This window comes from Falco biarmicus, chromosome 4, assembly GCF_023638135.1.
Source record: "Falco biarmicus isolate bFalBia1 chromosome 4, bFalBia1.pri, whole genome shotgun sequence".
Taxonomy (NCBI): domain Eukaryota; kingdom Metazoa; phylum Chordata; class Aves; order Falconiformes; family Falconidae; genus Falco; species Falco biarmicus.
Window position 1 is genome coordinate 95,483,088 of NC_079291.1, and position 14,546 is coordinate 95,497,633.

Consider the following 14,546-nt stretch of genomic DNA (forward strand, 5'->3'; position numbering starts at 1 on the left):
GAAACTGTGTGGCAAGATGCCAGGTGGTGTCCTGGAATAAGAGGGTAAGACCAAGAGTTGTGTTACTATGTACATGAAGCCAGGGCTAGAAATCCTATGAGGATAAATTCCTTACTGAACAAAAAGGCAGCATTACCCTACAGATCACAATAGAAAAATGTAAACTAATTTCATTTTTTAAAAAGATTATTATTATGTATGTGAGAGTTTCCAGAATGCATATTGGAAAATGTTCAGGACTTTCTATCAATGCCTTTTTTACTGAAATACTATAGATGTATTTAACAGAGTAACAAAAACACAGCAACAAAAGCCTAAGTATATTGTCTAGATATTTTTTTTTCCAGAGAAAAAAACAAGATACTTTGTAAGGATAAAATGTAAGTCCTACTGAAGTCAATGGCCAAAGATCATTACTCTTTAGTGGAACAAAAGATTTCACAGAAAAGGTTTTGTACAAGAAGATACAAATGATCTAAGTTTAAGAGGATAGTGTATTTACGAAAGTATTTTTACAAGCCATTCTTCATAAGTGATAATCTGGTATGGTTCCTCAGTGACAAAGTCATGAAAAAATACCGTCCGATCACATAATGGTACCATTGAAGCAAAGAAAAAGGAGACCTAGCCTTTGGACTGGTGTTAGCTTTGGATTTGGATTCAGATATGCCTGAAAAGTCCTTGTTTTTATCTAGTCACTTGGAGCCAAATCCACAAAAGGCTCATAATTCAACTGCATGATGCCATGCTCAGCATCCAGGGCTCTTGGGCAACAGCTGCTTATTATAAAATACATCAGGGCTTGCTGTCAGAGTCCAGATCTTCCCAGCAAAAAAATTGTCACCAGTGGATGAGAGCCTCTCACATAGCCTCAGCTCCAGCTCTGCATCACTGACTTGCAGAAACTTTATTTCATACAAGATGACATGAGACCACCAGGTACTGTGGTGCCAACAACAGGGAGGTCCCTAACCCAGCCCAAACCAGAGGGAGGCAGCTGGGTATGGATTCCCTCCAGGCTGTATGCAACTTAACCAGATTATAAAAATATGGCACAAGGTCACAGCTCTGAGACAGTGTTTAAAATCATTAATTCTGAGTAATATAAAGCACAAAGTAAGCAGGCAGTGCTGCAGAGAGGGCTGTGGTTAATGCAGGACTATTCATGTCATTTTCTGTCTTCTAGCACAGGGATACCTGTGCTCAGTAGGGCTTTCAGGCACCTAATGTGGGGCAGAGGATCCCATTTCAGCTCTGGCACGGCTAAGCTCTATTCTCTGATGCAATGATGCCTATAGCTCCTCCACGCCTCAGTTCTTCATTTGTACAATTAATTAATTAACAGTAACAACGGTTAATGCCTCACCAGGATGTTGTAAAGAAAAAACACACTAAAAATGGTAAGGTGCTCAGATGTTGGATAATAAGGACTTTGCAGCCCCCTAAGAAAAATTTTAAAGAATTTGCAGTGTTTGAACATAGACCAAATTTTAAGCCCTTTAAGGCCAAATTTCTGCCTCACACAGACAAAAGACAGGGAAGAAGGGCTCCTATAGCATGTCAGCCTTGTGCTGGCCCCCCACATAATGCCACCTTTCTCAAGAGATTTTGCTAAATGCAGAATTCTCTGAGAAAGTCCCTGGTCAAGCCATGATGAGCCACCCCAAGTTAGTTCCTTCCTAACATGCTCCAGCCACAAGGACAGGCTGCCTTGCTGCCAAGCAGCACGCTCATCTTGTATTTAGGGTGAGTATAAGGTCTATTTTACATTTCCATGAGACAGAGGTGCAAGTCACAGTGCAGCTGCAAGTGGAAGGCAGCACCAAATCCCTGGGATAATTCCGAGACTGCAGTCAAAGAGTTTTGATAGCACAGTGAGAAAATCTAGCCACCACAGTACTCAATACAAAGCCCATTCAGGCTGCTGGAAGTGCTCTGCATTGACTCTGATGGCCATTGGCCTTTTCACTGAGTAGAGCTGCAGTAGAGGGAATAGAAGTAGGGTATCAGCTACACCCTTACTCAGCCCCTTCTGGGAAATGGGAAATATGGAAAGAAAAATCTTGCAGGACCTTTGGTATACAAATGGATACTGCACTGTGTCCCAGCACTTTATAAGAAGCTAGACTTGTTTCTGTTCTAGTTTTCTCCTGCAACAAAGAAGAGGATGCACATGGCAGAGCACAGAGCAAAATTTAAAAACCTAGTGTGATTTTGCAGCTGGTGTTCACTTAAGCAATCCAGAAGCAATTTCCCGTTTAGTCCACAAGAACAGGTTTAAACTTCATTTATGCCATTCACTTCCTCCTTTAGTCCTTCTTGTTCCTTGCTCAAAGGTTCCAGCTCAGGCCCATCCCGTGTGGTTTCTTTGTTCCAGCTATTTCTGCCTTCATTTTCTGTCCTTACAGGTTTAGGATTCTCTTCCTTTGCCTTTCTTTCCTTCTCCTCCTTGGCAAGCATACGATAATTATAATAATTCATGATGAACAGGAAGGCTCCTGCCAGGACCATCACAGCTCCACATTTAATGAACATATATTTATAGTCCCCAAAGGTATCAATAAGAGTTCCTGTAAAACATATATTAGAGAAAAAAAAGAAAAAAAAGAAAAAAAAAAAGAAACTTAGAGATGAAGGCAAGAATATTGTGTTTTCAGATCCTAAATACATAAGGACACCCCTGTGGCTTCAGGATAAAATAAGACATTCTCTTGATCTCTTCCACAAATACTCTGACCCTGCAAATACTTCACATGTGCTCCACCATATAGCCTGTGGGTAGTTAACATTGATACTGGTGATACTACCAATAATTTGTACAGTGAAGTAGAAGGGAACAGAGAACCTACATTGCAAAGTCTGGACTTTTCAGGCACACCTATTTTTTCCCATGCAGAAACTGAGCCCTCTGATTAGAGACTCTGCAGACAGCCTTTGCATTGACTCAGTGATCACCTACAAGGATGTCCATTCTACCTGGTAGTCCTCAGGCTGCCAACAGAAGCGACAACTTTCAGGAAGACCTTCCTGCGATGGCACCTACCCACTGGGTCTCATCTCAAGACTCTTGACAAAGACCCTCCAATCGATTCCACCCCGGTTCACTCACCAGCATTAGAGGGGGCTCACCGCTGCCCCTTCTGCATTTATACTCGTGATCTGAAGATGAAAGGGCACTGCGCGGAACTGGAAAACATTCGTTCCAGGGAAAGCAAAGATGATGCTGTCAATGTCAGACAATTTCAATGCCAAGACAAATGTGACAGGTTCCTCTCAAAGGTTAATGCCTCTGCTACGGAGTTACAGAGTAACTGAAGGGAGACGGCTTAATTGAAATGTCAGTGTTCTCCATTATGTCAAAATGTAATGCAAATCTTATTGGGATTATGATCCTGAGCATTAATTCCCATTTACTGGTGCAAAACACACCATTCTTAACATCCCAGATCCTAATTAAAGTAAGACCCAGTCCTAACCTGGCCTTCGCAGTACAGTTAGTCCTCCTTGAAAGTGGCCCATCTTCCATTAGCTCCCTGACTTCTTGGAATATGTTCTCCTCCTTAAAGAGAGGGACCTTTAATTACTTCCTGACTGACCCCTAATGCTGAAAAGCTGATGATTAATTATTCCACTGCATTACACTGACATGGGGGTTTATGGTCACCAAATATATAAATTTCTTGATGACAAAAAAAATGCTTTTTAACAGGTTTTGCTCAGCAGTTCTTCCTGAATCATTCCTGGATGTCTTGGTACACCATTTTCAATGCACTGTGTTTTTCACGTTACTGGTGAAACATCAGCCAAATGCTAATTGCAATATTTTTTCCTCCTCTGCTAATCAGGATGACCTAGAGGTCTCCTAAATAGGTTTCAATGAGAATTTTAATGAGTATTGGAAAATTCAACAGTAGGACAGTCTTTCTTCTTTTCCTTTGAGAGTAAGATAAAGTCATAAAACACACTGGGAACAATTTACTTAGTTCATTAAAGCAGAACCCTGCAGTAGGTTATTAAAATGCCAAAGAACCAATAAATTTGCTGCATATTAAAATGGTGGGGGAAACCCTACAAAACTAATATTACTGATTATTACATAGAACTGTTTTAGCCTCATTAGCAGTCTCTGGTCATTAACTTAATCTTCCACACAGAAAATTATATAATTCAGAAAACGGTCATTTTAAAATTGTATTTTATTTTGTTTGTCATTAATTAAATAATGAATCTCCAAGACAGCAAGAGGATACAGCTGCTTCTGTCACACTGTATGAGCCACAGGGTAATACAAAGAATTAAATGGCTCAGCAAGATGTGCCGTGCAGAGTATTCGCCAGATCTCCGGTTTGAATCCAGGAAATGGGTTTAAACTGCTGCCTTTCTGTGCATTCCTTAAATGTTATGATACTGTCATGTCCAAAAGAATTAGCAGAGTTTAACTTTTATACATCTGAATACAGAGAGCACAAACAACCTAATTAAATATTTCAGCATACTTAAAGGTGGCCAGTTTCCAAAGCAGTTATTCAAGCTTGCATACAGGTGAAATGCAAATTGCAGAGCAGGGCACATAGGCAGGATGGTATCTATACACTGAGGGGATGTCATCTATAAAGTCATTTAATCCATTGCCAACTCAGATTTGATAAGGACTATATTTAGGCCAAATTCCAGATTCAAATATGGTGTCTTCCAGACGTGGGGTGTTCCTTGTAGAAAAAGAAGTGAACACATGCTATAGAGGGAAAGCAGCGGAGGCTGTTAAAATCACAGATCACCGCTCCCACTTATCTTCAGACGACTGTAAGCCCTGCCAGAGGTTCAATATTGTCAGCAGGGACCCTGTCAATATTGTCAGGCTCTCTACCTTTTGCTATTTCAAACCATACCATCCAAAATAAACCTTCTTTTGTATTTTTGGAACAGCCTTAAATCTATCAATCATCAGTTGCGCTAAGATGACTGAACCCCATAAGTGGAAGTACTCGGAGCCTTAGAGACAGATAGCAAGGCTTAGGTTTGAATCAACAAGAACTGCTGTGGTGTACTGTGCTTAAATTGTGGTGGGCTCCAGCCTTTTGCAACAGGAGGAGTCTCCAGGAGGAGTCGTGTGAAGTGCAAGGTTCTTGGTGCTGCAGGTGGTCCCAGACTGCAAGTTCAGTTCAAGTGCTTGAAGGCATCAGGGACTACAAGACCACTCCCTAAACTGCTGACTTCAACTGGAGGACTACACAGAAGGGAGTAAAGAGGAAATGCAGGACTTGCCCTCCCTGTCCAATTTCTAGTGGAAAAATGGTGCATGGGAAGCAGCGAAAACACATTTAGAACCACTTCTTGCAAACCATGCTTGCAAGAGTCTAAATATAAGTGATAACCAAGTGGAAGCAGAGGAAGAAAAGACTCACCTCCAATAGGTGGTCCCAGCAATATTGTGCAGCACTCCGCAATGGTGACCAGGCCAACAGCGCTGGTGAACCGGGCAGCTCCCACAAGGTCCATAAGTGTTTCAAAGAGCATGGCACAAACCATCCCAAAGGCCAAGCCAAAAAAGATGGCGTAGATGACGAGTCCCATGTAGCCAGAAGCCAGCGGGCAGAGAAGGTGGCAGGTGCCGTTGAAAGCAATGGAGAAGCTGAAAAAGTATTGAATCTGTGGCCTCACCCACTTGCTGTTTGCAATGATGCCAGTGGTAGGTCGGGCAATCATATCCACGATTGCAAGGATCGAAAGGAGGAAAGCAGCTGAATATTCATCAATGCCGATGTGCTTTGCATAGGGTGCCAGGAAAACAATGGGGGCAAAAAACCCCAGGAACATAAGCACATTTCCAATCAGGTAAATCAAGAACCCTCTGTGCTTAAAGAGGGAAAAATCAAGGTACTGATTGATCTTTTCACAACATGCCTTTCCTCCTTCCTCTTCCACTTTGTCCTCCATAGGGACTTTGGTGGGACTACCCATTTCCATGGCATCTTCAGTGACCTCTTCTTTCAGAGCATCCTTCCCTTTCCCAGTCACCTGGGGTTTGACTGGCGTTGTGGCTGCCCCGATGGGTCTGAAGAGAGCTCCTGCCACACAGCAGTGTAATAAAATCGCCCCAAGAATTAAAAAGCTTCCCCTCCAGCCAAAATTGTCAAACAGGAACTGGTTGAGAGGAGCCAGGGTGCAAAGCATCACGGGGCTCCCTGCCATAGCAAGGCCATTTGCGATGGGCCTTCTCTTCAAAAAGTATTTCCCTATGATTATCACTGACGGCTGGAGGTTGAGAGCAAGGCCGAATCCTGGAACAGAGGAAAACAGTTGAGATATACACAAAGATTTTGGACCCATTTATCCTCAGCTCATTGTTTAAGGCAAATTCATAGACAACTGGTCTACTGGTGGCTCTTCAACATGATAGTCTGGATGCAAACTTTGCTCAAGATATCCCTCTAAGCTTCTGGCTGCCACCTTTGGGTAACCAGACCCCAGAAAGACACTTCCAGTCAGAATTTGCACTGCAAATCTCTCAGGTGCCAACCCTAGCACAAAGAGGTTGCTTTAGAATAAATCAAAACTGTACCCGCAGTGAACGCTGGCTGGTTTTATCCAGAAACAGCAGCCGTATTGGGGGCGAGGATGGAACTATATAAAAAGAAAAGACAACTCCCAGTTCGAGCAGGGTTGTGCTGGCTTGGACAGTGCTAACCACCAAAGCACATCCTTCTCAGATGCAGCTGGGGCTGGCATCCCCCTCCATGGGTGGCGGGCGCCCACCACCGCCGCGGGGCAAACAGACCTGCGTGGAGCACACAGACCTGCGTGGAGCACAGCATCACCCTTCTCAGCTGCTGCTAATTTGGTGGTGTGAGCAATTCAGGTCTGATGCAAAAGATGAAGAGGTCTGCAAGTACACAGCAAAACAGCTACTGAGGATGCTCATTAAACAGGACCCTAGAGTGTTTCTTTTAATTAAAATTTATTTTTATTGCATTTAGATATATAAATTGGCATTATAAATCTGCATTGCTAATTCAGTTAGCCAGCTTCTCTTGCGCAGGTGAAAACTGAAGGCAGAGATAGCAAACACTGAGATGGTCTCAACTTTCTGTGGTCCTGTTTGAGAGCACTAGAACACAATGATGGCTTCTTTTCAAACATTTCTACGATATGCAGTACTTCCCTTAGAAGCTAAATTTTCAGAACTCCATCAAAATGACTAAAAATCATGCCACATATTTTCCACCCTATCATCAGGAAAGAATGAACCACATTAGACCAAAGCAGAAATGTAATCCTTGAAGTGATTATATCAGAGAACATGAATCCTGAAAATAGGGTCATGCAGATTTTTTCTTGTTCATTAGTCTATATAATTAGTTTGTTTAACTGTGCAGTACATAATTAGGTACAGAAGAGAATTTAGAAAGGTCAAGGTCCTCAAAATTAATTAAGGAACACTATCATTAGTTGCTGATAAAGTAGAATCCAACTGAGGCAGCAGAATTCAACTGACGTTGGATAGCTTCATTTTGATCGGTTTTACAAAATTATGATTTTTGCTAAGTTCACGATTCATTTTTTTAAAAATTACTTGCAAGTTTACCACATTAAAAATAAATAGAAATGGAAACACATTCTCAGCATAAACTTTTCTGGATAGTCCCTATATTTGGTGGGGCACGTCTTTGGGAAGCACAGCCTTCTCATAACGCATAAGAGATCAAATTCATCCCCTTGAGGGGGCTGACCTGAGAACTACAGAGGCAAAACACAGCCTTGGCTAAAGAACTCCTTTGATGGTGCTCAGATATAGGAATTCATCTTTTTTCACCTGAGGAAATGCAACACAGTGGATTAGAGTTTGCTTTAACTCCGTATTTCCCAGGCTGGTAGGTAAGGGCAGAAGCTGAACCATCATTTCCATAGCATCATTTTCATTAGGGACCTACCACATGGCGTGCAGAGAAGGAAAATCAGACTGGATGCCAGCTACCCACTTAAACAATAATCAACTTAATTTTTTTATTATGTGAACATTAATTTGCCAGTCAGACAAATCTAATTTAATATTACCTCATGCTCTTCCCATTAATTAAATTTGGAGAGTTTCAAATTGACAGGCTGGAATTTCAATTTACTTTAAGCTTTTGGCTGACTTTAGTTGGAAATGTTTATATCTATTTTATTCCAGTTTTCAGAAACTGCAGCAGCTTTTCCATGGCTGAAATTGTTACTCAAATAACCACATTTTCTCCCCAGGGATATGACAGAGAGGCATGATGTTCATGGTGTTGCATGAACAGAGGCAAGCCTGTGCCAGAAGGAACATCCTTCCCTAGATTAGATACATCTCCCTCATATTAAAAGGAAAGAAATGGTGCTGCAGGAGTGAGCTGTGGAGCTATTGATCTTGTTCTTACTTTATTAGCAAGGGAGGATCCTACCAGGTATTTCAATACTCAACATTTACAGCTGAGGCAAAGACTCTCATTAGTCAACATGCTTCACCCTAGATCCCATTTTATTTCATGGTGGTCTAATTGGTACAGATGGAACTGAACTCTGACCAGTTGTTATTGCTGTGTATTTAGCTTTGAAATTCGCTGCTTTCACCTCAGGCTTGAAGAGGTTGCATGCTTAAATACCTATTCAATGCATCCAGGCTGGCATCTATCCAGGTCGACAGCTTGCAAACCCTATTTCTTTTTCTAAGCGCTATAGGGAGACAAGTGAGGAAGAGAACACGGGTTTTACAGCATAGGCAAAGTGCCTGGTGCAGCCCACAGCTCCGTGCCATCAAGGGCAGAGCAGCTTCAGAGCTGCGTCGGACGCAGAGCCCGGTCCCTGCTCTGCATGCAAATGGAAAAAGACATAATCAAGAAAGCAATTGAGATTGCCGTGTCTAATCCCTCCACCGTAAACAGATCCTTCCTGCTCTGCTGCTCTGAAGAGATTTCTATTAATATGCCGAAGGCACAGGACTGTAGCAGAGACCTCCTAGTACCAGCTACCTTGTTTTTACCTCCATCCCCTGCAAATTACATGAACACGGTCTTTTACATCGGTCTGTTCCCCTTTCAGGCTGGGAGGAAGGAGGCTAGAAAGAGTGTGATGTTTACAGGTTGCTTTACAGTCATTGTAAATCTCCTTTACAGAAGTCTCTCTCCTCGTACAGTAATGCTGTCTCAGTCGCGTGACGAGCGGGCAGCTTCATAATTGCACTTGAATGCCTCCATGTTAGGCCTGACTAGCGAAAGCACTTCAAGCATAATTAGAGGCATCAAGCATGTTAGCAGGATTACAAGCATCTTCCCTTCTCTGTCAAATTAATATTCCTTCCCCAGCACACACACCGTGCCTGGAAATGATGGGTTATTAGCTAAGACCTCATCCATACAGCTGCCCTCATTCAGTAAGCAGGAGGAAAAAAAGTACACAACACAAAAAATGTGCTTAGCTCTGAGGAAACGTCATGGCACTAACAACGAGGAGCTATGGGGGCAGTTTGTCCCTGTACCCTGTTGCTGGCATGAGGTTACACGGGTGCACTGAGCACAGCTTGTACCATCAGCTCGCTGGGGTGGGCAATGGACCAGATTTGCAAAGATATTCCAGGACCAAAAAAGAGTGGGGTCTTCATAAATCCTAGGCCCATCGGGGTCAGGCACAACATTCCCTCCTGCCACCTTTTTAGAGAAGTACCTTTGAAAATAGGAGTTGGTGCCTTCCTACAGCACTGTTCCTTGCCTAAGCCCTTCTGCTCACCAAAATGCATATATTTTTAGCAAAGGATTTATGGTTTCCATGTGCTAATCCAGCATTAGTCAACTAGCTAGAGGATATTTGTTGAGCAGGGAATTATGCAATCTCATGCATCAATAAATATTTAATTTATCCATGGGAGACAGCAGTTACTTCTACTTCTCATCCCTTTGTTTCTAGAATTTCTTTCAAGGAATCTGCAAGATCTATTCAATCAGTAATAACACAGTTTCACCTAACTACAGTGACTCTCCTTAGAAAGAGCAAGGTTTGAGAGAGAGGATCCCTACATGGGGAATTATTCGCTGCTGCGCAGATTTAATAAAGCAATATTGGTGTAGAAGAACAGGATGACAAACTTGCTGTCCCAATTTACTTTGCTAGTGGCTGGTTTTATTGATTTTAAATGTTGAGCTCACACTTTTCATGTTCAGAAAGCAGCAGCACTTAATGCAGCGGCAGAGAGATAGGGAACATTCATTAAAACATACACCTCGCAACCTCAAAAGCCAATTCTGAACTTACTGTGTCATGTTTTCAGGCAGATGTCCTAGCTGTGCTGAAAGAAACATTTGCTGTACCTTAGCCAAAACAATAAACAAAAAATGCTTACAAATAAGCTTCTATGCTCACACAGGTGGAGAACTCAAATCCATTTACCTTTAAAAGCAATAGCACAGCACCTGCAGGCTTTAAAGATGCTGGACCGAGCCTATGCCTTCTCCTGTTTGAGTTTCCAGTATGGAAATTCGTATTTCAATACAGACAATTCAAATTGTAACTTCAATAAGGAAATATAGGGTGGGTTTTTTTTCTCAACAGGGAGAACAGTGCATTGTTTCAATCAACTCCAGTAGTTACTATTTTCAGATAAAGGACCTCCTAACCTCACAAGCAGGCGAAGGGCAAGTAAACCAAAGCAAAGCCCTGAAATCTCATTTCCTATATCTCATAGAGGGAAGATAACACACAGTAATAGAGGAACACAGGTGCTTTCTTCATAGTCACACCAGTATCTGGAAGGGCTTGCCTTGCCCAGGGCAGAGCGCAGTTAATCTGTGTTCACATCAGTGGGATCTGAGGGCACCGATGGCCATCCTCACCATCGCCGCCGGCCGAGGGCACTCATCTGCACAGAGCAGCCCCCCGCTAAGGTCCCACACGCACGCGATGTTCAGCCAGGAGCACAGGGCTTAGCGGGGGATGTGCTATTTGCTAAAGTTCACACAGTGCAGTTGTCCCACCAGCTTTTTAACTCACCAGCTTCCCATTGCACTTGGCTGAGGTGCCCAAGCGTGGATGCCACAAGCCATCAGAAATTAACCTCAAGCGCGGCTGGAAAGGAGATGCTTTCTTCTTACCTGTAATGAAGCCCACGCAGATGTAGAGCTGCAGGATGCTGGTGCAGAAGGCGGCTGAGACCATCCCAATGCCACACAGCAGGCCTCCGAATATAACCACAGGTCGGCTGCCATAGCGGTTTACTAAAATACTGCTAATGGGACCTGGGGAAAGAGTGCAAAATGGTCCTTGAGGCAGGTACCTTCTGACCGAAGGGCACGTTTGACACAAAGCAGGTAAAACTGCAATATCGGTGCCCTTGAGGTGCTGCTGACACCTTCTAGGGTGACTTCAGGAAGAAAATAGAAAAAGAGAGAAAGATGCTCCGCACTGTGCAGAGATGGCAGCGTGTCCCATGCCATGCAGTGGCTGCGCAGTGACAGCTCCTGCCCTCAGGACTTCAAAGTGTCATCAGAGAAGGTAAATGGCAATAACAAATCAGGTGAACACACGATCCCAGCATAGGAGCTTCCTGATTTATTATAATGCTAAACCATACACACAAAGCAGTGGTTCATATTACGAGGCTGATAGCATGAATACTGTTGCATTTTTAATGCTTCTATTTAATGCAATTCCAATACTGCTGACCAGGACTGAAGCTCCAGCAGAACAGCTGTTAATTAAATCTTAATAGCAGTCTATGTAGGTAGAAACAGGTTGGGATGATGGATTAGCCAGAGCTCAAAAGAACCAGTTCAGTCTTGCATTTATGTAAAGATGTGGTTCAGTAAAGTGCAAAATTATGAGAGAGGGAAATGGTTTAAGAAAGACCGTGGATGTTGAAAGGAAGCACTGAAATCTGAGGAAGCGAAACATGCCATTAGCTCTGGGTGGAGGAGGAAAGATGGGAGATCTTGTGTATAGAAGTCTCAACTAGCTGGAGGACCAGTAAGAATCTGAATCAAAAATAACATATGTTGGAGGGACTTTGAAGATCTCAGGACCAACTTCGTGCTCAAAGCAAAGCCAACTCTGAAGTTAGATCAGGCTGAGAAGACAAAACTAGAGAAAGCAAACAGAGCAGGAAAGTGGTCCAGAAGTCAAGCTATGACATTTAAGGAAAAGAGTCTGTATTACTCAAAAACCTTGAACCAAAATGCTGCAAAAATGACGCTGGGAATGAGACAGGGGGATACAGGCAGCATTTAGTATCTTATCTTACCTGTTCCTGGGGCTACTCAGCACACAGCAGTGGTGTTTCGGAGCCCAGAGTGCCTGCCTGCCTTCATTCCAGCTGTTACAGACAGCCCACACCATCCACACACAGATTACTGGAAACAGGTATTTAAAGCTTACAGGCATCTCTGAAGAGTTTGACTGTGGGATCTACCTCACCGCAGAGCCATTTGGTAGGATATTTACCTTTGCTTAAAATTTTCTTAGCCAGGAATAGCGCCAGAGCTCTTTTCAGACCCTGCAAACCACAGCACACTTGAACACAGGAGTGAGACCCCCCAAAACCCCATATCCCCTCAGCATGGCTGACAGCTTCCCAACAAGTTCTCAGCTGTTAAAATGTGCAAATATAAAATACAGTAGGTATGACTGGTTTAATCTAAGGAATGAAGCCCATGGTTACATCTGTGACATGTAAAATATTTTCCACTAGATGTCTAAGGTCAAAACACTCATAAATAAAATACACACAAGCAGAGTCTTAACAGCACCCCTGTAACTGTGTGATCTGTGACCTGGTCCCATCGAATGCACCATTCAATTCAAATTTCTGTGAGTCTATAATTATGCGGAGAGTTTTTTCTCCTAATCCTGCAACTGGATTCACATGCATACGTGTTTTTGCTGCACAGAGCACTACAGAATTGAACGAGAAGCTCTGGGGAAAGAGATACCTATGTCAGATCAGCACAGCAGGGAAGGGACCCCTTTCTCACTGTTTCCCCTGGTCAGGGCTTGGACTTGCATCATGCTTGAGCTGGTCTCAGCATGTCCTGTAATTCAATAGATCAAGCCAGCATTCCTCAGAAAGGCACAATATATTCATCTGCAGCCTAAGGGCACGCAACTCTTCCATTTTTCAATTTTCCACATGTCCGCGTTTCTCCAGAATCAATCTAATTACTCAACTAAGAAAATGTGGTTTCAATTACCTTCTCCTGCTGGAAGAAGGCTTTCACATTAGCCCTAAAACTACAGGATGTCGTACCACAGAGCAGAGCATTTAAACCCCACAGGATTGCTGCTAAGGCCCCTCTTCTGCTCTGGCTCAGGGCAGCTCCCAGGAAGAGAAGCCCCTGGTATGAGAAGTGAAACAAAATGCTCACATACGTCCCACTCTTGCAGCATCCACTTTGGGAGAAGGGAACTACGGATCCATGTCCCTCTCACTCCAGTCCATCAGCTGCCGTATTGACTTCACCCATCTGTAAGGATGGGTTTGGACCACAACAGCAGATGATGAACTGGAAGGGGGTGAGGATGGGACAAATTCTGCTCTGCCTCCTGGCTGTGGGAGCAACCCGGGGTAGAGGCTGAAGCAGATGAAAGCAGAAGTTCGTATCCCAGCCACTGGCTTTACAAATGAGAGGACCGTTCCTTTGCCCTGGGGCACCCTCCACGATGCGCAGTGTCCTCAGCCGCATCCCAGTTTCCCAGCCATCACTTATTAAGCCACAGGCCTGCAATTGTTCCCTGTTCTTGCCTTGTGTAATCTCTCAGCAATGTTTTACATCTGCTCTGCATGACCTTCAGCAAACTGCCTTTATCTGCTGTAACCAGCGTTACCAGTTTCACAGGGGGAAAATCAGCCCCACTTCTTTGCCAGTCCGGGTGGGAGAGCAGTGGTCTCAAAGGAGTTACTTGCCTGGGCAGTGCCAAGCTCACAGGGAACTGTGATGATCTTCAGAAGCAGCACAAGCCTTTCTCCCTCGCAGCCTGAAACCTTAAGTCCAGGCCCTGCGAACGTGCTTTGCTAAAGCAGCATGGCATACAGGATCACAGCATGCACTTGTGAGCAACAGCATTTGATCTCCCTGACCAGCCTCATCCACATAGGACAGAGGGTCAGAGACCTCTGAGATACTAAGTGCAGCCATTTAAAGGAGAAATCAGAAGCAGGGCATCTGGACTAAACCCTTTCAGCCACTAGAGAATCCACAGCAAAGGCCATGATGAGCACTCAACCTGCAGCAAAAGTATCAGCCAGATCTACACTTTACGAGACATCAGAGAATCCAGTCCAAGGCTTCAAACAGTTGGAAAACCAAACTTCTCTGAGCTGCTGCTCGCAGGCAGAAGGTTTTGTAACGGTCCTGAGCAGACCCTTCAAACGCACTGAAGCACATGCAAAATCACATCCCCAAAATTACTTCCACTTAAGTCATTTGGACCTGCAGAAACGTCCATAGGCTTTAATGGAGCAGCCTTTCAAAAGCTGTCCCGTCTCTCCGCAGAAACCAGCGCTCACAACGTGTCACATAGCTGTGCACACTTCAGTACGC

At 43.7% G+C, this 14,546-nt stretch overlaps 1 protein-coding gene across 5 annotated transcripts in view; it reads right to left on the minus strand.

Annotated features, from left to right (window-relative positions):
* Nucleotides 1-319: 319 nt before the first annotated feature.
* Nucleotides 320-14,546, minus strand: part of LOC130148125 (monocarboxylate transporter 2-like) — a 39,010-nt gene continuing 24,783 nt past the window's right edge. For 3 of the 5 annotated variants that reach the window (XM_056336331.1, XM_056336330.1, XM_056336329.1), the window contains 3 exons: nt 11,106-11,249; nt 5,406-6,281; nt 320-2,570 (listed from right to left, as the gene is read on the minus strand). In XM_056336331.1, the coding sequence (XP_056192306.1) occupies nt 2,278-2,570; nt 5,406-6,281; nt 11,106-11,249 (1,313 nt within the window). In that variant the 3' untranslated portion in view covers nt 320-2,277. The other 2 variants (XM_056336332.1, XM_056336333.1) reach the window with 2 other exon arrangements.